General features: G+C 36.4%; 1 protein-coding gene, 1 long non-coding RNA gene and 1 other non-coding gene across 3 annotated transcripts; 1 reads left to right on the top strand and 2 right to left on the bottom strand.

Annotated features, from left to right (window-relative positions):
• Window positions 1-347: 347 nt before the first annotated feature.
• LOC134199370 (uncharacterized) lies at window positions 348-9668 on the top strand. The gene is made up of 5 exons (XR_009973840.1): window positions 348-760; window positions 878-948; window positions 1457-1579; window positions 8443-8570; window positions 8816-9668. It is a non-coding gene; the product is annotated as an uncharacterized LOC134199370 (long non-coding RNA).
• A 12950-nt stretch (window positions 9669-22618) lies between these two features.
• On the bottom strand, window positions 22619-24999 carry LOC101735316 (trypsin delta). The gene is made up of 4 exons (XM_012688545.4): window positions 24858-24999; window positions 24367-24574; window positions 23561-23819; window positions 22619-23055 (listed from the first exon to the last, which is right to left on the bottom strand). The coding sequence occupies exons 1-4, from the start codon at window positions 24943-24945 to the stop codon at window positions 22756-22758; spliced, it is 855 nt and encodes a 284-aa protein (XP_012543999.2). The 5' UTR covers window positions 24946-24999; the 3' UTR covers window positions 22619-22755.
• Window positions 25000-26443: 1444 nt separating this feature from the next.
• On the bottom strand, window positions 26444-26600 carry LOC119628952 (U1 spliceosomal RNA). The gene has a single exon (XR_005245057.1). It is a non-coding gene; the product is annotated as a U1 spliceosomal RNA (small nuclear RNA).
• Between the last annotated feature and the right edge of the window lie 564 nt (window positions 26601-27164).

Genomic DNA, 27164 nt, shown 5'->3' with positions numbered 1-27164 from the left:
GTCTATGGCTTCAGCGGTATCCTGAGGAGACGGGGTAGAGTCCGGGTTAAACGGGAGCGATGGTGGATCAGATTCAGCCAGGCTGATGCCCAGCGTGTGCCAATCCACCACAGTCCTCGTGACGGGAACGGAATCGAGAGCGCGACCGAGCTTCATAACGACGGGACGGTGGTCTGAATCTAACTTTGAAACTACTTCGATCGAGTGTAAGCGCAGAGTTACGTTTTTTAATAACGCTATGTCGAGTATATCCGGGCGATGCGCGATATTTAGCGGGTAGTGAGTCGGGGTTAGCGGAGCGACGATATCGAAGGCGAGATCATCGACTAACGCGTCAAGCCGCCTGCCATTAGGGGTTGTGGTGTGTGAGTTCCACCTGATGTGTTTACAATTTAGGTTGCCCACCAGAATGACAGAGCTCCCCATGCCGAGCAGCGCCTCGATATCACTGCTTAGAACGATCTTATCCGGTGGAAGATAAACGGACGCGATAACGATCGGCGCGTGTCCCGTCAGTGAGATTCGGCACACTGATGCTTCGATATTAGCGAGCGCGGGAGGATCGAGCGGGATATAAGTTCTAAGATCTCAAGTATAGTTACAACGGCTGCGCCACCCTTCAAACCGAAACGCATTACTGCTTCACGGCAGAAATAGGCAGGGTGGTGGTACCCACCCGCGCGGACTCACAAGAGGTCCTACCACATTTTGTACAGTTACATATTGGAAGTATTAATTAAAAAATATCCCATAATTAAAAGTAAGTCTAGGCTTTGTGTTATAGTGTACATGTTTTATGAGCACTCATCTGTGTGTTTGCGTTGGTCCAAATATCGATTAGCCTGTTATCATTGACGTCACATTGTTTCATTTTCAGTTAACGCGATGATGTCCTACCGTCACTGATTTATTTTGTGGCTATGTTTGGTGCCACACAGAAGGGATACGGTAAGCACTCCCTTTAACGTCTGATGACCTTGAAGACAAATTGATAAGGTATCGTCGTAGTGCAGCACTCTCTCCGATGGCGGTGCAGAGTTATCCATATTATCTGGAACCGCTGCGTTCATCGACAGTGCGTTTCCAGAGGTCTTTTTTGCCACGCACCACCCGGCTATGGAATGAGCTCCCCCCCTCCACGGTGTTTCCCGAGCGCTATGACATGTATTTCTTCAAAGGAGGCTTGTGGAGAGTATTAAGCTGTAGGCAGCGACTTGGCTCTGCCCTGGCATTGCTGAAGTCCATGGGTGACGGTTACCACTTACCATCAGGTGGGCCGTATGCTCGTCTGGCTACAAGGGCAATAAAAAAAATCGATTTGGTGTAAGACGTTGAGGTTATATACGTATGTGACATTCTGTACTTACATTACGTTATGTTATTTATTAAAGTGATTTTTATTACACAGAATAAAGTCATAGTTGCAATTGAAAAAAAAGTAATTACGGTGTCGCAGGTCCAATCAAGAAGTATTCCATTAGAAAAGTTGGTACCTGTCAGCGGGATTCGAACACCGGCACTGTCGCATCGCTCGATACGAATGAACCAGGCGTCTTCTCCTTTAGGCCACGACGACTATGTATGTATTTAACTTTATATATATATAAAAAGTTTCAAGAATACAACGCTACTAATATCATTTAATTTCTTTTCGCAATTTCATCAAAGAAGGGTTTTCACAAAAATAAACAAATGTATGTACACCGCGGGTAACACAATGATTATTAACCTTTCTCATTGAATGGAGCTAAATTCTTAAAAAACAATCGCACATGTATTCTTACTTCCAGCGTTAGACCTAAATGACGTCACTGTGGAGATTCTCCGAAACATTGAGGTTTCGTAGATTTTCCTTTTCTTAGAACGGCATTATTACTTTGTGACAAACAAAATGGCTTCTCTTAGTCTGCAATTGTAGCCTACGTAGAATTCGATTCTATGACTGTGCAAACAGTAATTTAGTATTGCAAAATTATGGGTAAATAAACAAGTATTACTTGTATCATAATATGTATAATAAGACTTGGTATAAAAAGTTTTTACAAAACCACACAATTGAGACATTCATATAAAATTTGATTGACTAAGATTAGTTTTAATCCTATTCACAGCAACATTCGACACTTTATTCCGGGATTCAAGAATATATAATCCGTTATTTTTATATATAAATAAATACTTTCATTGTGGCCTAAGCAGTTAAATATGTGCTTCTCAAGTTTGTACGAGTCATTTCTCAAGGTTCGACACCGCACCAAATATCATCAGATTTCCGGACATAAATTATAAGTAACATAAAGTGGACTTTTGCATTGATGTTCTTAATGGCACGAGCGACAGTTGCGTCTATAATATTCTTAAAGGTTGGACGTTTATATTGTATATTTGGCAAATATATATGTCTTAATGCCCGATTGCAAAAATTAAAATGAGAATTGCGTTGTAACATTGCGTTTTTTTTTTTTCGTATTTTGACCATAGAATATTAAAAATAGATAATAAAAATACATACTAAACTTTTTCATTGTGACAATGCTAGTGAGCCCTAATCTCAATGTCTTTAATACGCTTGCCTATCTCTCGCGAATTTTTGAATTTGTACAAGTGTTTTCATAGAGCGATAACTATTAATTTCTTACCTTTGCTTATCATGACTATGATAGCGCGGATGAAAAAAATGTTTATTTTAGTTTATGGTTCGATTTGTTATTAATTTTTTTTTGTTTCCAAAGAACATGTATTCAGTGATTTAATTTCACTACGACGATACCTTATCAATTTGTCTTTAAGGTCATCAGACGTTCATAGTTTCACGATAATACGCTCGTTCGAATTAGGTGATAATTTTGCTATAACATTTCCGTTACATTCAAAGAAATACGTCATACTTGTTAGAAAATAGGCTTTTTGCCCTAAATGTGAAGAGGTAATGATTTGTGGCAGCCGTAACGCACGGACGTCAACGTAGATCGATAACATATGTAGGTGACGCACTTGAGATCAGTTGGGTAGATAATTCCTTGCTAGTTTTAGCTAATAAAAATATTTCAAAAGCCCTTTAATTTTCCTCTACAAATATCGTATTTTGGCCTTGATTCACTCTTCGTAGACAATCAAAAGCTTAAACGTAATTCTCTAAAGAGTTAAGCGGTGTTTTGATTCGAATTGTTTTTTTTAAGTACGGATGATTAGAATGTCAGCACATACTCTATGTACGTGTAATATCAAGGATGGTGCTTTCGTCACGTCTGTACATCGGACGGTCGATTGAGTCATTGCCTGTGTCGAGTTCGCTTTAACCGTGTCAGTGTGACCGTCGCGGAATAGAATCAAGGCTGTACGATATGGATCGGTACGACGTAAACTCCGCCATCTTGCTTTAATTCCGATTTTGAATAAAGATTGAAATTTTCTTGTTTTTTTTTTTACATTGTCATTTCTTTTAACATTTTTTTTATTTTTCTGTTTTATTCGTAGTGCTATTTTCGTGAACTCATTGATTTTAAAGAACAAAATAGTGTATATTATGCTAGTCGGTAAAATTAATATTGGTTGCAGGATTAAAATTTTGATATTTATGTGATAAGGAACCTCCAGTGAAATAAAATTTTCATAGATACTTTAGGTATGATATTGAATGCACCGAACGATTAAGAGGTCGTGTTTTAAATTAATCATACTTTGCAAATTCTTTCATCTATGTATCCATATTATTCCAAATTATTGACACTTTGTTCTCCAATCTGGAGGTGGCCACAGAATGAACAGTGGAAAAAATAACAGATTGACCCTCCGTATAAACAAATATGTACAAGAAAGCCTGTAAATTTTTTCTCTTATGGCTCTTAGAATTCTTACGATATTCTCGTAAATAAGGGGTCAATCGATGCAGATTACCGCACGGTGCATTTTGATAAATTGGTTATTACTAAGTAGGCAGTCCAGATTTTTGAATAAAATGCTTTGTGCAGTATGTTTTTATTTTTTTATTGCTTAGATGGGTGGACGAGCTCATAGCCCACCCGGTGTTAAGTGGTTACCGGAGCCCATAGACATCTACAACGTAAATGCGCCACCCACCTTGAGATATGAGTTCTAAGGTCTCAAGTATAGTTACGTCGGCTGTCCCACCCTTCAAACCGAAACGCATTACTGCTTCACGGCAGAAATAGGCGGAGTGGTGGTACCTACCCGCGCGGACTCAAGAGGTCCTACCACCAGTAATGTTCGGAGGTTTTGGTCGCTGTCAAACAGAAGCCTTAAACTTGTTCTTCAGTATTACACTCTTGACAGAGTAATCGTAGTCGGTATGTATTTGGTAGTGAGTTTTACTTCTCGGCTTCACTCTCCTTTTCCGAATACGGCTCTGATGTTTACGGCTTAATATTGTTTTCTTTAATTTGATACAAATTTGGGCAGATTCGCCGATGATAATAATTTGTTTACTTCATGTTATTATCAAGTAGATTTTTGTCTATTTCCCTTACGTTACTGTTTACGTTCACAACACTCTTCAAGGACGCATATGCTATTGATTTTTCAAAGTAAAGCGACGAAGCCTTTGATTCTGATTTAAATAAATAATGTATGACATAGGTATATTTTTTGTTTCAAAATTTGTTTGACTCTTAATCGTCGGAAGATATTCGCGATATACTTACGGTTAATTTAAGATTGTAATTTTGTACAATTTAAATCGAATTCATTAAGAATCTTTGATATTTGGTAGATATCGTCAAAATAGGACTTGTAATAACAAATAACATGCCTCTATAAATTTTCAGTCTTTTTGTGATGATCGGTGATGAAAGCTTCTATTCTCTTGTCAAAGTCCCTGTTAATATTTGATATATGTACATATAGAAATGGATATTTATAGATATTTTCGGTAAGAATCCGGGTGGCGGTCGAGGGTCCCAAGATTTATGGCGAAGCGGGAGCGTCCCATCCAACAGAGATTTTCTGGGCTGTGGTACAAAATTCAAACTGACGCGATTTACGACAGGAGACGTTTAATAATAGCACATTGTACTTATTCGTTCAGAAAAGTGTTTTCTAAGTAATTCTTTCGTCAAATTTGAATAACAATGCTATTCAATTAAATTAATAGAAAACTTGCTGTTGAATTGAACACTCTAAGCGCATGTTGGTAAGATGAGCTAAAAAGTCGATGAAAGTCAGATATGTACAACAGATACACTCAACTATGCATAGATTATGGTTCTTTATTCTTTATTTGTACACACTGTTAATATAATACAATAATTGCGATAAGATATAAAAAAAATGGCGAGCTTAACTCAACAATTGAGTTATCTACCAGCTAACCGTTCTCAAAGAAGGAAAGCTTTACATGAGTGGGTAGATGAGTACAATCTAATTAATTTAATTATACTATAGACAATAACAATAAAAATAATAAAAATAAACACTAATACATAATATATATCAAACTATATACATATGGTATGTGCATAATATCTAAATATTACGTACGTATTGAGTAAGAATGTTTATATGTATAAATAATAATTGCTACGCTAAATTCAATTATAAACATGTCACAATAAAATCATCTTTAAAACACCGTATATCTTTATAGGTGTTTTTCGTTTCTCTGTTATTTTTCGTCACCCGCTTTACGCTTATAAATCAGTCCGTCGCCAATCTGGTCCGCCTCACACCCTCACCGGGTAAGGGCAACTCATTTTGCCGCACAGTTTGGTACTATCTACGTTTTGAGATATTTTTCTTTGTAATACCATTGTTGAAAGGAATCGATACTGTAGTCACTGTAGTAGTATTAGATATGCCATAAATGTATGCCATATTAGAAATTATTAAGAATTTGTTCGTTTTTTGTTTTACGAATTTAATTTATTTATTTCAATTTCAACTCATCAACTAATACAATTCATTTATTATTTATTGCTTTGATGGATGGATGAGATCATGGTCCACCTGGTGTTTAGCGTATACGGGAGACCATAGACATCAATAACATAAATGTCGCCACCCACCGCGACACATGAGTTCTAAGTCTCTGTTTCATAGCACAACGGCTGCCCACCTTTCAAACCGAAACGCAGTACTGCAAGAGTCAGAGTGGTGGTATCTACCCGTGTGGGCTAATAATTAAATACATATTAAAAGTATACAATCTTTTTTCATATGATGTAATCAAACCGTTATTAAAAAAATATATTTGATTATCTAATCGTTGGTAGCCTAAGAGGCTATCCAACTTCGCACGGACCAGTAGATGAGTTCACGGGCTCGATCTGAGAGAATTGCTAACACTGGCCCAACAAGAGTAGCGCTTCACAGAATCTACTATCGGATCGAAATCGCGATCCACTGAGAAGATCTTCTGTTAAAATGTATATAAAAAAATAGTATTTCCAATCCAAAATATAATACCATACATCTCATCACAATGTTAATTTCTCGGAAAATCAAAATTTAGTAAAATTTCAAAGTTTGAAATTTACTTAGCTATGTTTGTCTTGATTTTTCTTCCCCATTGATGATTAGCGCAGACGAGTTCACATTCCTCTTGCGGCTAAGTGGTTTCCGGAGCCCATAAAAGAACAACTCTACCCATCTTAAGTAATGAGGTCTAAAGTCTTAGTTCTTTCTAAAGCCTTTTCCCCATCTTTTTAATCTCCCTTTTTTAAGAATTTTCATATAATTTATCCTAAATATAGTATAAAGGAAAGCATACTTTTGTGATAAATAGAAGAATCTGCACAGAATACATATAGAAATATTTAAAGTAAACAATTATGCTCACATAAATCACACGTAGCCAACAACGACCTAACGACGTGATGAATGTTTAAATAAACGCAAATCTTACACTTATGCGCCCCTCACTTTAAGTCATAATGAATTAAGCCAAGAGCCCATCATGCCTCAAGACGTTTAAATGTTAGCACCTACGTAATGTTGGCATCGGTACCTGAACTTACAAATGTTTTGTGTAAAGACAATGAATTGGGTTCGAATATTTAAAAAAAAACTTTGTTGGCACATTGTTGACGATAGCAGCCTGCGAAGGGATCCGTGATCCGTCGCACGTGGCATCGTCCTTTCCGCTGTTTAGCGGCAGGTAACATTTTTTTTTATTTTCGAAATTTTTTAATTTTTAGAATATTCCAGTCGACGGTCGTACTACTTTAGTGCTTTTGTTATATCACAGAGTGATTCTTTCAACACTCTTCCCACGTTTCTGAGTAATGTTCGGACATTGCGTCTCAACGTTTTGTTTACACTGGGAAGCACTTTGTTACTTTTAAGGCCCGAGAAATTCTGAGAATCTCCAGTGTTTACGGCTAATTGTAAACAAAGGCTTAATTGATTTAAATACCATACGATTCTATTTTATTATTTGTATCACGTGCCAGTTTGGAGGGGCCTTTATATCAATATTGTTGTGGCTTTTGTACTGAGGTGGACAGCTGTGCGCACGTTATCGTCTTTTTGGGCTGTGTAACCTCTTTAACGTCAAATGACTGCTGAGATCTAATGTAACACAATAATACGCCCAAAATTCATTGTTTTACAAGTCGATAAGTATCACGGAATACTGTTTTTTGTTAATTGGAGAAGATCGACACGAAAGTACACAAAATACTCGATGTTGAGTGAGTATCGGAGCCTAGAGACCACGTAAATACCATCACTTACTTTAAGACGTAATATTAAAGTCTAAATTCCATATATCGTTATCCTAACTCTGGCTTAAACAGGTTGCGTGGATGAACTCACAAAGCTCAGCTGGGTGGGGAGGGTTCGATAACAACTATCCGAGCACCCCTGAAGGAATCCTAACAGCGTAAGGCCAGTTGCTACGCGAGTCCATCTACAGCCGGATCGGGATCAGCGAAGAAGATCCAGCGAGAAACTAACTAGGCTGATGCAATTGGTTAAGAGTCAGTCGAACTCTTCTGCGAGTTCGACGAGTGCAGTGACCTGTGCTTAAGTTGCTGTTAGCATTAGTACCGGTAATGTAGAACAGCATTGCGAGTGGATTAGCAGGATCCGTAGGGACATGTATAGCCTGTATAGGGCGTTGATTGTAGTTAGTTGGGGTTAACTTGGTGGTGACTACGATAAATTAGCTATAGTGTCGCACTGCTGATCTGATGTAGTTACCGACGCTGTCTTTATAAACTAAGGGATGGATCGTTGCGTAAGTTCATCTTCCTTATCTACTGTTGTGCTCTGAAGTTCTGAAAGATTATTCTTTAAAAGTAGCTTATGCTTTATAGTAGAAATTTGAGTCAATTGAAATGCTCAGTTAAGATTGAAGATCGGTAACAATAATTTTGTATATTTTATATCGAAAAGGCCATTTAAATGTTTACGGGTGCAACATTCCGATGCCGATTCTCTAATTTGTGGTCCTTTCTTTCTGTTTTATGTTTTTTGCTGGACAAGGGTGGCTGGCGGTGTGTTCCCAAAAGCCTTTTTTGCTGGTTCTCGACAAAAGGCCGCCTAACGGGACCGCAACCCGGCGACCGGCTCAAGCACATCTTGTTCAGTTGCTGCGTGTCGACTTAAATCTGGTTAAGATTTGTTTATTTGGAGATAACTGTGCTGCTTGTAACAAAGCATGAGTTCGATTTGCAACGAGTTTATTATATACGAGAATTTTAGTTTAATGAACAAAAATTAGCCTTGATTTTTGAAATAACCGAATTACTTAACGGGTTCAATTATTAAACAAATGATATCAAGTAGAATTTTTTTTTTGTATTTTTTTTTGTTAATAAATTGTACCTACACATTAGTCGTTTTTTATTTGTTTCAGATGCAGACTATCGTACCGGCGGCATCAGGGCGAGTGCTCAACGTCGTTCATGGTTGTCAATAATACTACTTAGGGGCTAAGCTAAGGCGCAACTACTTCTAACAAGTTACAGCATCTTATCGTTTTTTCGAAGAAAGGAAAAAGTAGTAAATAAGTAATAAGATATCTGAGTTGATATGAAGACCACCAGTCTGCCTATTTCGGCCGCGAAGCTCTCTTACGTTCCAATATCATACCTCAAGTTTGTGGTGTCAGTTAATTTGCCGAGTAGTAAAATACGAACACAGACTATGAAACGGACGCCATGATTTTTTACTGTCAACAAATTCTTCGGCATACGTATTCGAAACTTAAAATGAATGAAATCACTTCAATTAACTTAAAAATCACATGTAAATACAGAAGTGGGAATGATTAAATTATATGCATCGGTTGCTAGCTCGAGGCGTTCCCTCTGGAATGAATATCTCGATGTCAAAACGACGTCTGATTTTCCATCTGACGCATGTCTATTTGCACCTACAACTCACAAGAGTGTTTTTGCGAGTAACAAATCTGGAAAAATCAACATCTGCTGTGCCCCAATACGACTATTTCAACTCGAAAGGATAAACGATGCTCAATGCTTAGAAGACAAACAATTAGACAAACAACCCATAAATGTATTCATTCTGAATACAGAAGATAATGTCACAAATACATCAACGTGCATTGCTGTATCTGTAGCTATAAGTACTCTAGACTATAATAACTACTGAAGTATGAATGCTAATTGAAGGTAAACACAAAAAAAAAAACACAATTATACATTTATTTTACCTGTTTGCTGAGTAAAGGAAAATTGTTTAATCCAGTTTCTTGATTCCATTTGGTATTCCCGCATTAGAATTTAGACTAAAAACATTATTAAGCTGCTTAAGTAAGCGGGGAGATTCTCGAAACAACACAAAGGAAATGTGATTTTTAAGTTGGAACACCGCCTGACACCCTGGGTATATCGGAAGCACTGAAATAACTTTATTAGTACACGAATAGACAAGGAGTGATCGCCCTCTTCAAACTATTTTCAGACTTAGACAAAAATATGTAAACATCTTAAGTTTCGTTATCTTTTTCTTAGGTTAATTCAGTTTAAGGTAAACTTATATTTTTTTTAAACGGTAAACATTTTTAACAGGATAATGAGTACTTTTCCCTTATTGGTGTAATGATCGACTTAAGGTAAAATTATACTACTGTGCCTTTTGAAGTGGTAGTGGCCTAAAGGATAAGATGTCCGGTGCATTAGTATGTAGCGATAAAACGGTGTTCGAATCCCGCAGGCGAGTACCAATTTTTCTAATGAGATACGTACTTAAGATATCTCACGATTGACTTCCACGGTGAAGGAATAACACCGTGTAAAAAAAATCAAACCTGCAAAATTATAATTTGCGTAATTACCGGTAGTAGGACCTCTTGTGATTCCGCACGGGTAGATACCACCGCTCTGCCTATTTCTGCCGTGAAGCAGTAATGCGTTTCTACTGCGTTGTAACTATACTGAGACCTTAGAACTTCTATCTAAAAGTGAGTTTTTTTATTATTTTTTTATTGCTTAGATGGGTGGACGAGCTCACAGCCCACCTGGTATTAAGTGGTTACTGGAGCCCATAGACATCCACAACGTAAATGCGCCACCCACCTTGAGATACAAGTTCTAAGGTCTCAAGTCTAGTTACGACGGCTGCCCACCCCTCAAACCGAAACGCATTACTGCTTAACGGCAGAAATAGGCAGGGTGGTAGTACCCACCCGCGCGAACTCACATGAGGTTCTACCACCAGTAATTACGCAAATTATAATTTTGCAAGTTTCATTTTTATTACACGATGTTATTCCTTCACCGTGGAAGTCAATCGTGAACATTTGTTGAGTACGTATTTCATTAGAAAAATTGGTACCCGCCTACGGGATTCGAACACCGGTGCATCGCTTCAACACGGATGCACCGGACGTCTTATCCGTTAGGACACGACGACTACCGGCGGCATGTAGATGTCTATGGGCTCCAGCAATGTTGGTCCGGGTCAAATGACACCCAGTTTTTTTGACCCCTACCATATCTCTGTATTATAGGAACAACAGTGTGATAGTCATAGTTATATACGTTCATATAATTTGTTCGTTACACGAATGTTTGCTAGAGGTCGATCCACGAGCCATCGGTCTGGCATACTAACTACCGCGCCACCAAGTTGTTCATCTAAGCGACTATAATATAATATGTATAAATTATACAGTATATTTTAGATTTAATAAAATACTACGTTTTTTTTTTATTGCTTAGATGCGTTGATGAACTCACAGTCCACCTGGTGTTAAGTGGTTACTGGAGCCCATAGACATCTAAAACGTAAATGCGCCACCCACCTTGAGATATAAGTTCTAAGATCTCAAGTCTAGTTACGACGGCTGCCCACCCCTCAAACCGAAACGCATTACTGCTTCACGGCAGAAATAGGCAGGGCGGTGGTACCTACTAGCGCGGACTCACAAGAGGTCCTATACCACCAGTAACGTTCCTAGAGAAAAGAATATTGAATAGTTAATATGAACGAAATAATAATTTAGAAAAGTTTCTGTACTCGAATAAAAAGCGCAACGACTTTTAAAAAACGTAGGTAATGCTTTAAATTCTCACTGAGAACAGCTTAAATTTTTTTTTGAATTAAATTGACAGTTACATTTCATAGCTTAAACTTTTTATTCATTTTTAAATTCATTTTATCATTTGTGAATGTACGTTTTTCAACTTTTCGCAAAGGCCACACTGAGCTGAAACTTATTTGAAATAGTAACGTGTGGTTTCCAAAGTCTCTGAACACTAACTACATCGATTTGGTTCAATTCGCAGTTTCTTTGGAATTATGCATGTCCCACCCTTGAGGCGGAGCTTGTGAGTGCTTCGTTGCCTGTATGGAAAAGGACATGGCATTACACAGTGTGGACTGGACTCATAACAACCCTGCGTCTAGTACTCAACATTTACAAAACGGTAGAAAGAATAATTTAAAAACTGAGTAAATATTATTGGGGCAGCGGTTTGCCTCTGCCCCTGGCATTTCTGAAGTCCATGGGCGACGGTAACCACTCACCATCAGGTGGGCCGTATGCTCGTCTGCCCAAAAGGGCAATAAAAAAAAAAACTTACTGCCCCCTAGAATTGCTGATGTCCTCAATCATCAGTAGCACTCTACATTTTATTTGCAAATTCGTTTCTATTCTAAGGTAATCAAAAGCTATATTTCCTCTATTTTAACTTCATTTTTAAATGAAACAATGTATAGTGGTATGTGTACACCAATTTAATTATCATTTTATAAATTTTTTGATAAAACACTTCGATATTTTTTTATACAAAATACTACAGCAATTTTTACAAATTGTATTATTTGTTAAGACTGAGAGTTATAAAATTTGATAAATTCACTTACTATTTACATTGTTTTAGTGTAGTTATTAAATTGATATATTACTAGTAAGTAGCTGGACAGAATATATAAACTATGACCCTCCCACCTGATATTCTAGTGTTAAAATTACTTCTAGTAATAATATCACTATAGTTTACATGGTTAATTAAACGCGTTTAATAGATAACGCTAGAGATGTTAACAAAAGCTTAGATTGAATCAGCCGCAATTTAAAAGCGACAGCGGTTTAATTACCTTTTTTTAAATATTAATAATATTAATTAACGCTGACATATTACGGTGTGTTTAGATGTCCATATTATCCATATAATAATGTCCAAAAATATGCACAATAGGGTCCAAGTGAGGTCATGATAAGGTTGAAATTATTATTTTTGCATAACCAAATTGATCCACGTTCGAGATGGTTTACTTCGCGAATAAAAACTTTACCCATAGTGGCATACAAAGTAAAATTAGGTACTATATTTTTGACATTACATTAATTAACCATACTTAATTAACTATGTAAGCTATAGCGATATTATTAATAAAATTTGGATATTTGAAGATCAGGTGTGAGGGTCATAGCTGATGAAATTCTGTCCGGCCATATTTTATAAGTTTTATATTTTATTGCATTATAAAAATTAAATGTAAAAAGTATCTATGAATAAATCAGAAGCAGCTCTCCGTTTCTCTTCGATTTTTTTTTTTAAATACAATAGAACGGTTAGTGTCGTAAAACAAGTCAATTAGTTGACTCCGGTTTTGTCACAACATGCAATCAACTAGACACACTTTGGACGCCCCGCGGCTAAGGACGGGCGCGGTCCATCATTGATTCCTAAAATAAGTAATTTCAAAGTGAGAGTGCTTTAAAAACAAACATTTCACAACGTCACATATTTAAATAATACGACTGTAGTAAGGCACAGCGCCACAAGTTTCTATGTTTTCTATCAGCTCGCTAGTATTCAAAATTTGTAAGTAAAAAGTGTTTTTTTTTATTGCTTAGATGGATGGACGAGCTCACAGCCCACCTGGTGCTAGGTGGTTACTGGAGCCCATAGACATCTACACCGTAAATGCGTCACCCACCTCGAGATATAAGTTCTAAAATCTCAGTATAGTTACAACGGCTAGCCCACCCTTCGAACCGAAACGCATTACTGCTTCACGGCGGAAATAGGCGGGGTGGTGGTACCTACCCGTGCGGACTCCCAAGAGGTCCTACCACCAGGTTTGTTGTGAAACAATTAAAAATAATAGAGCGATGAAGATAGTGATTTATGAAGATGCAGCGCAGATAGTATTGTAGTTAATTGTCCAGCAGCGAATCTTATGCGCCTTTAAGGTCCTGTTACGGGACAAATAAATTTTAATAACGAACAGAAACGTCGCGGCAATGGCTTCCGGAAAAACGAGAGCTAAATAGGCCAGAGAAATGGGAAGCTACCTAATTGTAAATTAAAAAGTTCGCGGAGTTACGACACCACAGTCCACAATGACACCCCGTCGCTGCGAGAGAGTGGGAGAGCTCCCGCTCACCCCCCAACCCCCCGCTACAGGGGGGTGAGGGTGTAGAAACTCGTGGAAAGCGTGTGACATTTTGTTTTAAAATATTGTCCACGCGAATACATTCACGTGGATCATTTTTAATCGTCTCTGCTTTTTTCTTTTTCGGTTCCCGTAACACAAAAGCGGGCGTTTCGACATTTCCATTTTGCATATTCCTGTGCTCCTTTGCACGTATTGTGTGTAGCGAAGGGTAAAAGATTTTATTCGTCGTACAACATTCGTTTCTATTTACATTCAATTTTAACGATAAAATAACGATAAACTACACTGAAGCACCACTAAAAACTGTTGGGATCACACGCGCCACCGCAGCGTCTTAATTACCGTACAGCGATAAGAGAAACACCGGACAAACGGGCGTGAAAGCCCAATAATACTATCGTCGACCACAGCTCACGATAGATTCTTCACTAAGATTTGTAAACCGTCTCTCCTTAGTTTACGTAGCTATGAATGTTTCCGGCCTGTGGTTGTTTAGGTAAGCGCACCAAATATTGTCGTGTCAAGGCCGCCGGCTTTCCTCCGGCATTCCTTCGCCACCGCCCACAGGGATATCTCACGCTCATGTTATGTAACACTTTTTAGATTCGATTACAGTGACAAATCTATGTCTTTCCCTTTGTAGATATACTTTCTCTGAATGATTAACAAATAAATTCAATTAGCCGGATTTAATACCGTATACTGTGACGGCCTATACAATAAACATAAAATCGATAAAGGCATGATAGTAGTTCTTAAATTACCGATATGTTTATCCTGTTCATTAAAATTAATAAATATGATCAATAATGCTAATATTTATAGTAATTTTCCGGTAATAAATAGCTTAACATAATCGACAATTAATGTTGTTATTTTGATTTGCAATATTAGATATAGTTAGATTAGTTCTATCCAATAAGATGGTTTACATAAATAAAGAGACACAATTATCCCTAACGGTATTTGAGTCGGTGCGCGTCTTCGCACCCTGCGACCCGTAAAGAATCTCTTCTCAGCTGTGTGACCATGATTCACAAAAATTCCCCCTTGTTGTAAGTACAGGATTGTCGAGTACTGTTGTGCTTCCTTTGTGTTGTACGCTCTGATTTACTCGTCAAACATTTTTTTAAAGTATTTATTTTAACAATGATATTATGAATGTTCAATTATAAAGGACAATTTATTAATCATTATGCAATATATCAACTAAAATTTAAAAGGTACCGGCTTGGCTGTGCCCTCGGTATTGCTGATGTCCATGAGATACAGTCACTACTACAATCAGTTAAAGCGTTTGATCATTTGTCTGCAAAAGCAATTTAAAAGAATCGTGTATTTCAATCTTACCTAATTACTAATATTACGTCTATCTACATAGAATAATAGCATCTAAAAATCCTACAAAGTGTGTTAAATTTTGTTTATTTTATTAATTTAGAAGTCAATATTAAATTACCCGATAGTGCGGTGAATTGGTTTGAGCACCGGTAACCCTAGTACGGTGATACGTCGAGTAGGCAACTTAGGGCGGCCAATGCACCTTATTGACTGAGACCGACCGCAACCGACCTCTCCCGACCCATCCCGACCATTCCCGACAATAAGGTTGTCACTGCGAGACTTTACGAGTTATTCGAAAAGTTCTCTCATGCGCTGATAGCGAGTAAATAGTTACGTAACTTAGATTGATAGGTTAATTGAAGAGACTTAAAGTTTGTTGCATATTCTCTAAATTAGTCTTATTACTGTCTGTTTTGTAATATTTAGGATAAGTTAAGTAATGTAGAGCTCAAAAGCACACCTTTTGCAGGAAAGTTCGATTCTTATTGGGAGCTTCGTAATTTGTTTACCGAGTTTAACTGTTAACTCATCTATAAATTTTACTTTATTTTTAAAATCTACTCTAAACTCCCAACAAAACTGTTGCACAAATAAAAATGACACCAAGTAAAATGTTTAGATAGATTAAATACAAAAAGCATAAAAAAATAATGCGTAAACGGTGTAATGTACTTATAGCACCCGATTTTATAATTCGAGATTCATAGCGGCTTGTTCTCGTAAAAAGTTGTTCCCTTCAAAATGTAGTAATTTCGTTGGAGGTGGTTTCCCCTCCCACGCTACTACTCCGGTTAGCCTTTTAACGCCGGAGATATTGTCTCCTCGCTTAGATCTGTATTTAGCGCAGTATATGTACGAATCTGAGAGACTGGCTGATGTTATTATGCAGAGCTGAATCCTAAAAATAAAAGCATTTAAAAGTGGCGAGACTTTTCATTTCCTTTCAATTTATAATTGCGATAATATCTTGTCATATCTTTCAACTTCTGAGAACAAGAAGTAGGCGGTGGGTTTGTCTGCTCATCGCTTTTTTTAAAGCAGTAAGTCAACGTTCCTACGGCCCACCTGATATTTAGTGATTACGGGAGTCCATAGGTATTAATAATAACTACAGCGTGAATTCCACCACCTACTTTGAAAAATGAAGTCGAAGTTTCATTATTATTTATTATATGGCAGTTGTCAAATTGTTTCAGCAAGTATCTCGACTAATAAACACAGTTTTCACATGATATGCTGATTGAAAATCAGATTAAATTATAACAAATACTTCTCAAATTAAATTTGAAATAACGGTTGGATATACAAAATTCCCGCCAATAAAACTTTTCAAATTGTGACTGATTGTGCAATTATTTGAAGCTCTGTGTTTATTGAATGATTTTAAAATGCACTTTTTGACCTTTTTTTATATTGGTATGCCAATTTTGTGCATGTTTCGCGTTTATCAGTTTTGATGATATTTAAGTGTAATTTAAGGAACGTTTGCATTCGCTCTTATTGTACAGAGAATCGGGCTAAAATTAATATTATTGTAAACTGAAAACTATCAAGGTATGTTAGACGGTTGTTTCTATTTATTAAATTATTAAATACAAATGCTAATTAACTTGGTACATTTTCATTATTATATTTTGTTTGTTTGAAGTTGATAGTATAAACAAAGGAGCAATTCAAGGAATCAAATCTTTGTCTGATTTGAAAAATAACAAAAATAATTTAATCCGACTAATAAATGAAGTCATAACGTACAAAAATTTCGATCGTTAACTTTTAAATCTGTCCCGAGGCTGGTAATACGTTATTGATATTTGTGAACAGGCTGGATAATAATATTTGTACATTACAACCCAATTTATAGAGGCCTTCCGCGAGCCCCCTTAAAACGGGGGAGATATGCGGGGACTACGTCCAAGCGCCACAGCTCAGTTTATTTCGGTCGGGTCACATTGGTGTCCACAAAGGATGGAGTAGGGTCGAGCCACAATGAGCCCTGCCGCGTAATTGTTAAACTGAACGGGGGTTGTGCGCTCTGTCAACTGTTGCGTCATAGATCAAGCGATTGATGTTAAATACAGGAATTGTGCCTTTAATTAACCTAAAAAATAGTTAAGCATGCCAATTAGTGACTCTGATTTTTCATTTTCAATTCTAATCAAACAGTATCTTGATGTCATCTGTAACGTGTTTTGTAGTCTCCAAACATATTTAGAGATGACATTTGTTTGATCTTGTATTATAATTTTATTAAATGATCAAATGAAACGAAATCGACAAAAATAGCGGTTTGTGACAAAATTGAACTCCGCTTAATAGCTTCGGATGCTTTGAAAGGATATTTGAGAGCTTTAAAAACCTTAAAAAATAAATGAAATTTTTATGTTCCAAAAAAAAAATTTTTTGTATTTTTGTAACATAATTTGTGGTGAGACCTGCAAAATTTAACAAGTATTTGATACAAATGTGCTTAGATGAAAATTCAAAAACTCTAAAGCAATCGTATCTGATTTATAATCTGTGATGGGCCAAACGCAACATCCGCAGTATGGTTCATTCATGGGACCAGTTTCATCTGCAAACATAGATTAACAAAATATCTTCATTATATTTTTTTTTCGAATATTTGGAAAAAAAAAGTTTTACTGCAATAATTATTTAAACAAGATAACACTTCGTCTTAGTCGCTTACTGGAATAAAACCAATCAAACCGTTTGATAAATGATGATGTTATTCTTGTCTTGAAAGTTATTAATTAAAATTAGGCAAAAGTTTAATTCATTTGTAGCTCTATTTCTTTGTTCGTAATTATTGTTAAGCTATGAAACAAATAAGCCACTCACTCACACATTTTATAAACAATTCAGCCGTCATAACAACTAAGTTGTTCAACTTTATCGTTATGTTTTTAAAGCGTAAATGAATGTAAGTACCACGATACGAATCGCTAACAGCGACACAACAATACCATCCATCCCTTATTAATTATTTTATTGTAAGCATAAAAGAGGTCGTAATCGTCAGAATAATAATATCATCGCATCGCTTAAAGAACCCCAAGTAGCGACAACACAAGCGTAAAAATGACACGCAGTGCCACCAATATGTTTGTGTGTATCCATTAGATTTATTCGACTGGGTCACGCACACATTCTCAGTACCGACTACCCCGAAACGGGGTGCTCTTCGGTGTGGGGGCGACACTAATACAAGCTTAGGGTTGGCAACGCGCGGCCGCCCGCCAGATGGTCACGCACACACGCGCACGCCGAAAGGGAAAGCTACACTGTGTAAACAAATCGCGGGATGGAGTGCCGTCCTTCTCGGATACAAAGCTCGTGTGTGTCACATTGTTGTGTGCTGTCGACGTGATCCGACGTAGATTGTTCTGTGAAATTGCCAGGTAATAGGCCGAGGAACTATAGCATTACACTTACTTATTGGGATTTAGAAGCTCGACAGCCTAATCGAATGAATGAATGAAATTATTGACAGCATATCAACGTGGACGATTATACTACTGATTTAAATACATCAAATACAAACTGGAATACCATTCATTAATAAAGCTAAGATATAATTAGGACAGCAAACTAACAATTAGAGAATTAAACAACCAACCAAATGTAACTCACATAAAAGTAACTATGTACTAACTATATTACGCTATCAAAATGACCCTACAAACTTCCTGTAAATTATAGGCGAACTAATAGCTATTGTGTTTTTGTTGAATTGTTTGACTTGAGGTGTTGGAGTGAAGCTAATCAGATTTATAATGAAATATTATAGATTAAATAGAATGCTATGCAATACTTTGGCTTCTAAGGAAGACAGACTTTGACCCAGCCCGTCTTAAATCTATCAAATTAGTTTATTAATAAGTAAAAGAACATGATTTATTAACAGTTGAATAAAAATCATAACAATAAGAATACAGGGCGTATTCGATATTGAATTATTGGGTCATTAGATATTTTTTTCAAGTTTATCAGAATAATAAATATTAATTTATGATTCCATTCGTAAAGGTCACTTTAGTTTATACAGTATAATTTATAACAATTAGTTTATTGAATGATCTATAAATGAGAGATAGCTTAGTGGTATTGTAAGACGTTAAGCTGTGACGTCACCCGGCATGTAATCACAAATGATATTGCCGTCTGCGCCACCCCTAAATCGAATGGAATACGCGTCATTCGAATAGTGACGCGCCGTCATATCGATGTATTAACCCGATATTTATCGATATCGAAATATTTTAAAAATGAATGCGTTTTATTTCCCTACCTAATCGTTGATAGCTGGGGTTATTCAAACTTCGCGCGTAGCGGTAGGTGAGCTCACGCGGTTCATCTGAGAGAATTGCTAACACTGGCCCTAGCAAGAGTAGTGCTTCGCTGAATCTCCTAACGGATCAGAATAGATATAAGCGGAAACAAGTTAATAAATAAAAACATATTTTTTGTTTGTTTGAAATAATAAGACTTGCCTATAGAGAATACAAAACCTTGTGTTTTTCATAAAGCGAACGCTTGATAATAATCACAAAAGAGCGCACAATATCATAAAAATATCAATAAAAACAAATAAAAACCTATCAAATTATCGTGTTAACGTAAATCCCCACAACAAGCTCTCGAATTATGTCTATGGTATTGTTAATTCAAAATCACCCCAAAATTCATTACAGCGTAAGAGAAAGACAAAATATACTCACTTTATATAAAGTAGAAAGGGACGCTCGACTACTAAATGAGGGGGTGTCGTAAATAAATTTCTGCGCTCATATTGACAAGGTCTCGAATTAAATTTGCTACACGACTTTCAACATTATCATCGCGAGATAAGTTTCAGCTTTGTTTGTGTTTTGAAATTACAAGTTCTATGAAGCAGTCTAGAATAAGGAAACGGATTACGATGGGGTGTCAGAAGCTTTCTTCGTATTTAATACAGATTATTATACTTTCCGATCATTATGTTCGGATGAAGGTTGGTTTTGGAGTAGTTTTTGGCACGTAATTAGATTTGTAACTGATAGGTCTTACGACAGGGCTGGTAGGAAATTATTTTAGGCGTTTTTTTACTAGTTTACTGTATTCTCATGGTCTCTCATAACCGATAAAAGATGACAGTCTTTAAAAAGTATCAAAAATAAAACTTTAGATGCTATTATTATATAATATGTAGTTTTAAGGATAGTATTATAGTAGTAGTATTATAAGCTAGTATTATAAGCTAGTATTATAAGCTAGTATTTTAAGATAATATTATATAATATGTAGGCTATACAACAAATACCGTTTAAAAGTTAAACTCTTTCAAGAGTAATTTTCGTAATAAATTTTTTATTTTTTATTTCTTACGTGGGGGGACGAGCTCACAGCCCATCTGGTGTTAAGTGGTCACTGGAGCCCATAGACATCTACAACGTAAATGCGCCACCCACCTTAAGATATAAGTTCTAAGGTCTCAGTATAGTTACAACGGCTACCCCACCCTTCAAACCGAAAAGCATTACTGCTTCACGGCAGAAATAGGCGGAGTGGTGGTACCTACCCGTGCGGACTCATCACCAATAACTACGCAAATTATAATTTGGTGGGTTTGATTTTTATTACACGATGTTATTCTTTCACCGTGAAAGTCAATCGTGAACATTTGTTGAGTACGTATTTCAAATAATTTATAAATAATAATACTTTATAATAACTCCGAAAAAAATGTATTATATGTATGTAAATTCGGAAATGAGCATCTTTCGAATTTCCAAATAAATTAGTATAAATAATATTTTTGTTAATTTTGTTTCTAAGGATTACCCATAAAACTTTGGCTTTGTAAACGTGTCCCTTAAGTAATCCATGTTGTCGCAGGGGTCGATTCTAGAATTTATTCTAATCAGTATAAGATCTCGAGTCGATTCAGACGAGGTGATCAATCAAACAGCAGTCTGTGTTGACGTGTTAAAAATGTACTTGATCTATTAGATTTAATTTATTTTTTATCCGCAATTTTACGATAATTCTTATAGTAACAAAATAATATCCTCTAAATCTATTTATAAGAATTTTTATTTTTATTTTAACTTAAAGGTCTGTTGGGGGTTAAACTAAGCTAGGGTAAACTTCATTTGTCCTTGATAATTATATATATAACTCGCTGACCCGGCAGACTTCGTAGTGCCTCAATCGATAAATAAAAGACCTAAACTTTTGTATAAAACAAACAAAAGGAATCCGTCCGACGGGGAACAGACACATCAATAGGGAAAACAAAATTGTTATTTTTATTTAATTCCGAGCATTTTCATATTTATCTACCTTTTAAACCTTCTCTGGACTTCCACAAATAATTCAAGACCAAAATTAGCCAAATCGGTCCAGCCGTTCTCGAGTTTTAGCGAGACTAACGAACAGCAATTCATTTTTATATATATAGATAGATAATTATCCTGCATGATAATTATCAAGGACAAGGATCAAGTTAGGAATTAGCATCATTTTAAAATAAATGGAACGTATGATTGCTCTTTCGCAGAAAAAGGCAGTACTGCACTACCAATCCGTTGCGGGCTCATAAAACGCTCTGTCGCTTATTCCACTTAATACACTTATAGATAAATTAACACTGTGAACGTTTATGGTGGATGAATGTAACAAACACCAATAGAAAATGATTAGGTGTTGGAATTAATGATGACATAATAGGTGTGCCCAAAAACAGTTTAAAAATTGATTTTTAGTGCAAACAGAGTCAATCGATAATGTAATCAGCAAGCAAGTCGGCGCCGTGCGATCTTTGTCAGCCGACACGGGGCAGCTACTGAAGGGCACTATTTCCAAAACAATGACATATCTTTAATAAAGTTAATGTAACGTCACAAAAAGCTGACTTCACAAAATATTAATACAAAAAACGGCGCTTCGTTTTACGACTTAAAGACAAAATTAATTGTAAACTAATTTCTTATCAACATTTCGGAATTTGGATTGCTAAAACCTGTCCATTTTTACATAAATTTATTGAATTACTTGTATTAAAAAAAACTATATAAGCCCGATAATTTACCCAATTTTATAGAAAAAGTCGTTTGCTATGAGAATACGACCCTTATCGGACACAAAGGGTAGCTTAAGTGATTTGACAAACGCCCAGCACCCGGATAGGTGTAATTGATTAGTTATTGTTTCATTAATTGATCGCTTTACGAGTTAGTTTCTTCACCGATTGGCGTAAACAAGTGAGGTCAATAAACTTTCTTGTTTGTTTGTTTTATCACAGAAAAACAAGAGAAATCTATGAATACTGGGCTTAGTAAACATTATTTATTTTATTAACGTAAATAAATGTATCTCAATGATACGAGACATTTTATTATGGTCATGATTTGTCTTATTGTGTATGAGCATTTTGCTTTGAATAAAAAAAAAAATGTAATCTTTATTCAATTACTTTAATTTAATTCAGACATTTATTTTATTAAAAATACCACACAAATATTCAACTATTTAACTCAAATATTTAACTCAGCTTTCAAAGGAAATGAGATCTTTGTAATCGCAAAAAACCGAAATTTATAAAAGTCCAACATTGCGCACAATCCATGAATTATATTCAGAAACCCTTGTGTAGACTCCTGGGTATAAAGCATCAGCGCAGCCTTCACCCCAGGACACGACACCGATTAGAACGTTGTCTGCTACTAAAGGACCACCCGAGTCCCCTTGGCAGGCATCCCTTGGAGGCTGGGTAGCGTTGGCACATAACATTCCAGAGGTAATCGGGGTAATCCGCAAATACGCCCGAGCACACGTTTCTTGAGCGATAACTTTGACTTTAGCAGCTTGAAGGACAGATGATGTGGTGCCTTCGTACTAAAAAGTAATCTATTTATTAATACATGAAGTAAACACTTTGTACCCATTTTTACGAAAATTGCACGGACGGAGGAGTATGAAATTTCCCTCACTTATAGAGAATATAGAGAAGGAGTGCAGAATGGATTTTTTTTTTCAAATTATGCATAAAAAATACATTATATCAATAAAAAAAACATTACACATACTAGCTTGTAGGTATTTGACACACACACACGCATATATACTCTTTTGTTTTTGTTAAATTCCGTGGTCAAATGGAGAATAGGTTAATATTGTTTGTCTTTAATATTATTTGTCTATAGCGTAGTCTTGACGAACGAAATCTGTGATTAAAGGATATTTTTAATCTTATAATTTAAATTAATTATAGTCGAATTTCGACTACTGGGGGACCACTAGCTATGATAAAAAGACAACAAGTATAAATTATATAGATGGAATAATAGTTTTCATGAAGAACATACATTTTTAATAGATCTATTCTAAAAACGATACTCACTGATGTTGTCCCATATCCAGATACAAGTGCTTCAGATCCGATCGGTAAAGATAAAGTTGATGAAGCAATAGCAACGGAATTAACACTTGCACTGAAAGTCATTGTTTTAGATGTTCCTACAACAGCAATGTCATTTTCTAAAGTAGATTGTAAATACTGTTCGTGAGGAATGATTCTCGATATCGCATAGGATTGTCCTCCTGAAAGTCGGTACGATGTTCCAACGACTACTTTTAAAACTGAAGGATTTAAGACATAGCTGGAAAGAATTCAAATTAGTTTTAGTGTTGATGCTTGTGAATTTTCATCATGATCCAGCGAATGTGGACGTCACTCAGAAACTCTGCAATCCCAGGGAGAACAACGCTTTATTTCTATAATTTTCTTAATTAAACGGGGCCTGGTTTTTAAATAGTTACCGGAACTCATAGACATCGCAATTTGAATCCTCCCATCCATTTCAAGTTACGAAATCTAGGTCACATTTTATGAAGTAGCGACTGTCCCTTCCGTCAAACATATAACTGCTTTAAAGGATTCGTATCTAACGATGTCACAGAAAGACTACGAGTATAATCAAATTCATAGCTACTTGGTTAATTTTAAAACTTATCATAAGGATCATTAAAGTGGCCGGCCATATTTTAATTCCATGAGCTATCACCGGACTAAACTGGTCTCATTTTTTTTGTGAAGACACTACGGTATTTGTCATTAGAAGATACTGCGATGTTTCCAAAACAATGCTCGTGCCAGTAAATGGTAAACTTATAGAACTATAAGCAAAAAAAGAAATTAGGACTCACGAATCAACACAGTGTGCAGCCGTCAATACCGCATTGTTGCTAATGATCACAGCTCCACAGGAATGTGCCCATCCTGACGCCACGCTCCGTCTCAAGGAAGCTTGGTACGGAATTTCAGTTATATCAATCGGAAAACCATTCACTATTCTTGATGGTAGATCACTTGAAGTTGCAGATGTTGGCAATGCTGAAGCAGTAGTCGAGAAAGCTGCAGAAAAAATGTATGGTTAATATGGTAAGATTGTTTTTTCTCTTTTTTCTTTTGCTACCTTTTCGCTGGTAGCCTAAGGGCTTATTCCAGATAGCCGTTAGCCCGAACGAGTAGGTGAGCTCACGGGCTGAACCTGAGAGAATTCGTTAGCACTAGCACTACTAATAATCCCCTAGAATCTACCATCGGATCGGAATCGTGACCCACTGAGAAGATCCGGCGAGAAACTCAGTTGGCAATTGTTTGAGATTAAAATTCTTTAAATTTAGCAAATACTAACTGAAAAAAACAAAAGCGGCACAAATATTTGACTTCATCTTGTCAGAAACGGATACTGTAGAGACTAATAAACTCAGTTGACTGAGCATCTGGCATTTATAATATCAGATATCAAAGATTATCTCATTGTAGTCAAGATCAAAAGTCTTATCGCGGAATATAAGGTGATAAAGTATAACAATGGTAAAATCCAATAGGTAGCGTCAAACACGTATTGGACTTATTTATGAATTAGATTTTTGTTTCAGTATTATTTAAGATAATTTTAAATTTTATTCACAAATTTCATGTTGGTTCAACAAAATGATACGTGTGTGATTTTTATTGGGATCTCGTAAAAAAAAAAGTTTTTTTTATCTCGATTGAAATGTTAAATTATTGATTTTTCAATCGAAGATAGAGTAGATCGGAAAATCCATGCTTACTCATGCATAAAAATTATCAATGATAGTGTATCAGAGTAGATTTTTATTATTTCTCTAAATCGACAAATGAGATCACAACCCATTCGGCGTTACGTAGTTCCCAAACAGACATTATTGCATATCCGGTGGTCCTACTCTTCAAAACAGGATGCATGACTGCGCCAGAAATAGCTAAAATGGCATTAGCTACCTGCACGGGCGCACAGTACATCCTTACACCTTCAAAAATTATATATACAAGAGCATTTCGCAGATTCTTTTAGCCCACTGAGTTTCTCGCCGGATCTTCTCAGTGGGTCGCGTTTCCAATCCGGTGGTAGATTCTGCGAAGCACTGCTCTTGCTAGGGTCAGTGTTAGCATCACTCCGGTTTGAGCACCGTGAGCTCACCTATTAGTTAAGGATACGCTGAAATAGCCTCTCAAGGCTATCAGCATAGGTAGGAAAAAAAAAAGATTTTTTTAGGTGACTATAAAGTTTGTAGAGAGCAATTTCATAAATTCACATAATTGAAACACAATAATGTTATGTCTGTATTAAGATTGAATCGGATATTCGTATTTAATGTTCTCGTATTAATTTATGAGTCGTTAATGTATTAAAAGGCGCAAATAACATTAACCACCATTTAGCACAGTACCGCCGTTCCCGCGTGACTTTATCGCCAATCAAACACTGATGACACGGGCTGAACTTAACGTTTTATTACTCCGTGGGAATTTCATTTTAATAGACGCAATAAATTTTGAAAAACTGAAACCGGTGTGTTAATCTTTTTTGGAAAACTCAGGTATCACGTCCATTTATATGAATAAAAGATGTGTGGTGTCGTGTGACACCGAATAGGAACGAAAATCCTTACTATAAAATTATTATTATTATTATTATTATTTTTTTTTATTGCTCAGATGGGTGGACGAGCTCACAGCTCACCTGGTGTTAAGTGGTTACTGGAGCCCATAGACATCTACAACGTAAATGCGCCACTCACCATGAGATATAAGTTCTAAGGTCTCAGTATAGTTACAACGGCTACCCCACCCTTCGAACCGAAACGCATTACTGCTTCACGGCGGAAATAGGCGGGGTGGTGGTACCTACCCGTGCGGACTCCCAAGAGGTCCTACTACCAGTTAATTTTAAGTTCTATTCGAGGTATTAAGAAAATAATTATTCGGGTATTATTATTTTTATTATGATTTTTTTATTGATAAAAATAAAAATTATCGCAAGGGTCAACCGCTCCGCAGTGCAATGGAGCAGCCTCACCCTGGGGGAACCGCATGTATGATCGCGGTATCCCCTACGCCAGGTAAGTATGATTTAGCAAGAGAAATACGAGAACGCCTATCAACTGTGTAGCATCTCGTCATCGCGATTCAGGAATTGTTGAATTTACATGCAGCGATATCTGTTGATAACAAACTAAATAGAAAAAATCTTACGTTATGGACGGTTAAGGTACCCCCCCCCCCCATCGTCCCATAAGGAACTTCGTTCCAAAAATCAATGTGAAATTCGCTTTTATTTTTAAGTTAATTTCGAGAAACTTTTGTTCTTATTATTTGTTGCTTTTGACGAGATCACTGTTCCAATCGTGTGAAGTGAGCTCATAGACATCACATACTACCGCTTACATTGAGACACGAAATATAAGTCTCAATGGTATAGTTTAATTTTTGTTCGACCCTTCAAACCGAAACCCAAGAAGTCATTGTTAGATACGCACATATTTGGAAATAAATTATATCTTCGCGTAGGATTTGAACCCCGGCACAGATGCATCATTCAACACAAGTACTTGTACCGAGTTTATATCTGCGACAAACTCTTTAACTTAGATTTCTAGATTCTAGACCTCTAATTTCCAATCGTAATTATTGA

This window comes from Bombyx mori, chromosome 9, assembly GCF_030269925.1.
Source record: "Bombyx mori chromosome 9, ASM3026992v2".
Classification (NCBI taxonomy): Eukaryota; Metazoa; Arthropoda; class Insecta; order Lepidoptera; family Bombycidae; genus Bombyx; species Bombyx mori.
The sequence above is the reverse complement of the archived record's forward strand: the minus strand, read 5'-3'. Positions and strand labels throughout refer to the sequence as shown.

Coding starts and splice junctions, on each gene's coding strand:
- LOC101735316 (XM_012688545.4), bottom strand. CDS start 24,945: ATGCTCAGTCAACTGAGTTTATTAGTCTCTACAGTATCCGTTTCTGAC. Junction 24,575..24,857: donor TGCCGCTTTTGTTTTTTTCA/GTTAGTATTTGC, acceptor TTTTTTCTGCAG/CTTTCTCGACTACTGCTTCA. Junction 23,056..23,560: donor CTGGATATGGGACAACATCA/GTGAGTATCGTT, acceptor ATTACTTTTTAG/TACGAAGGCACCACATCATC.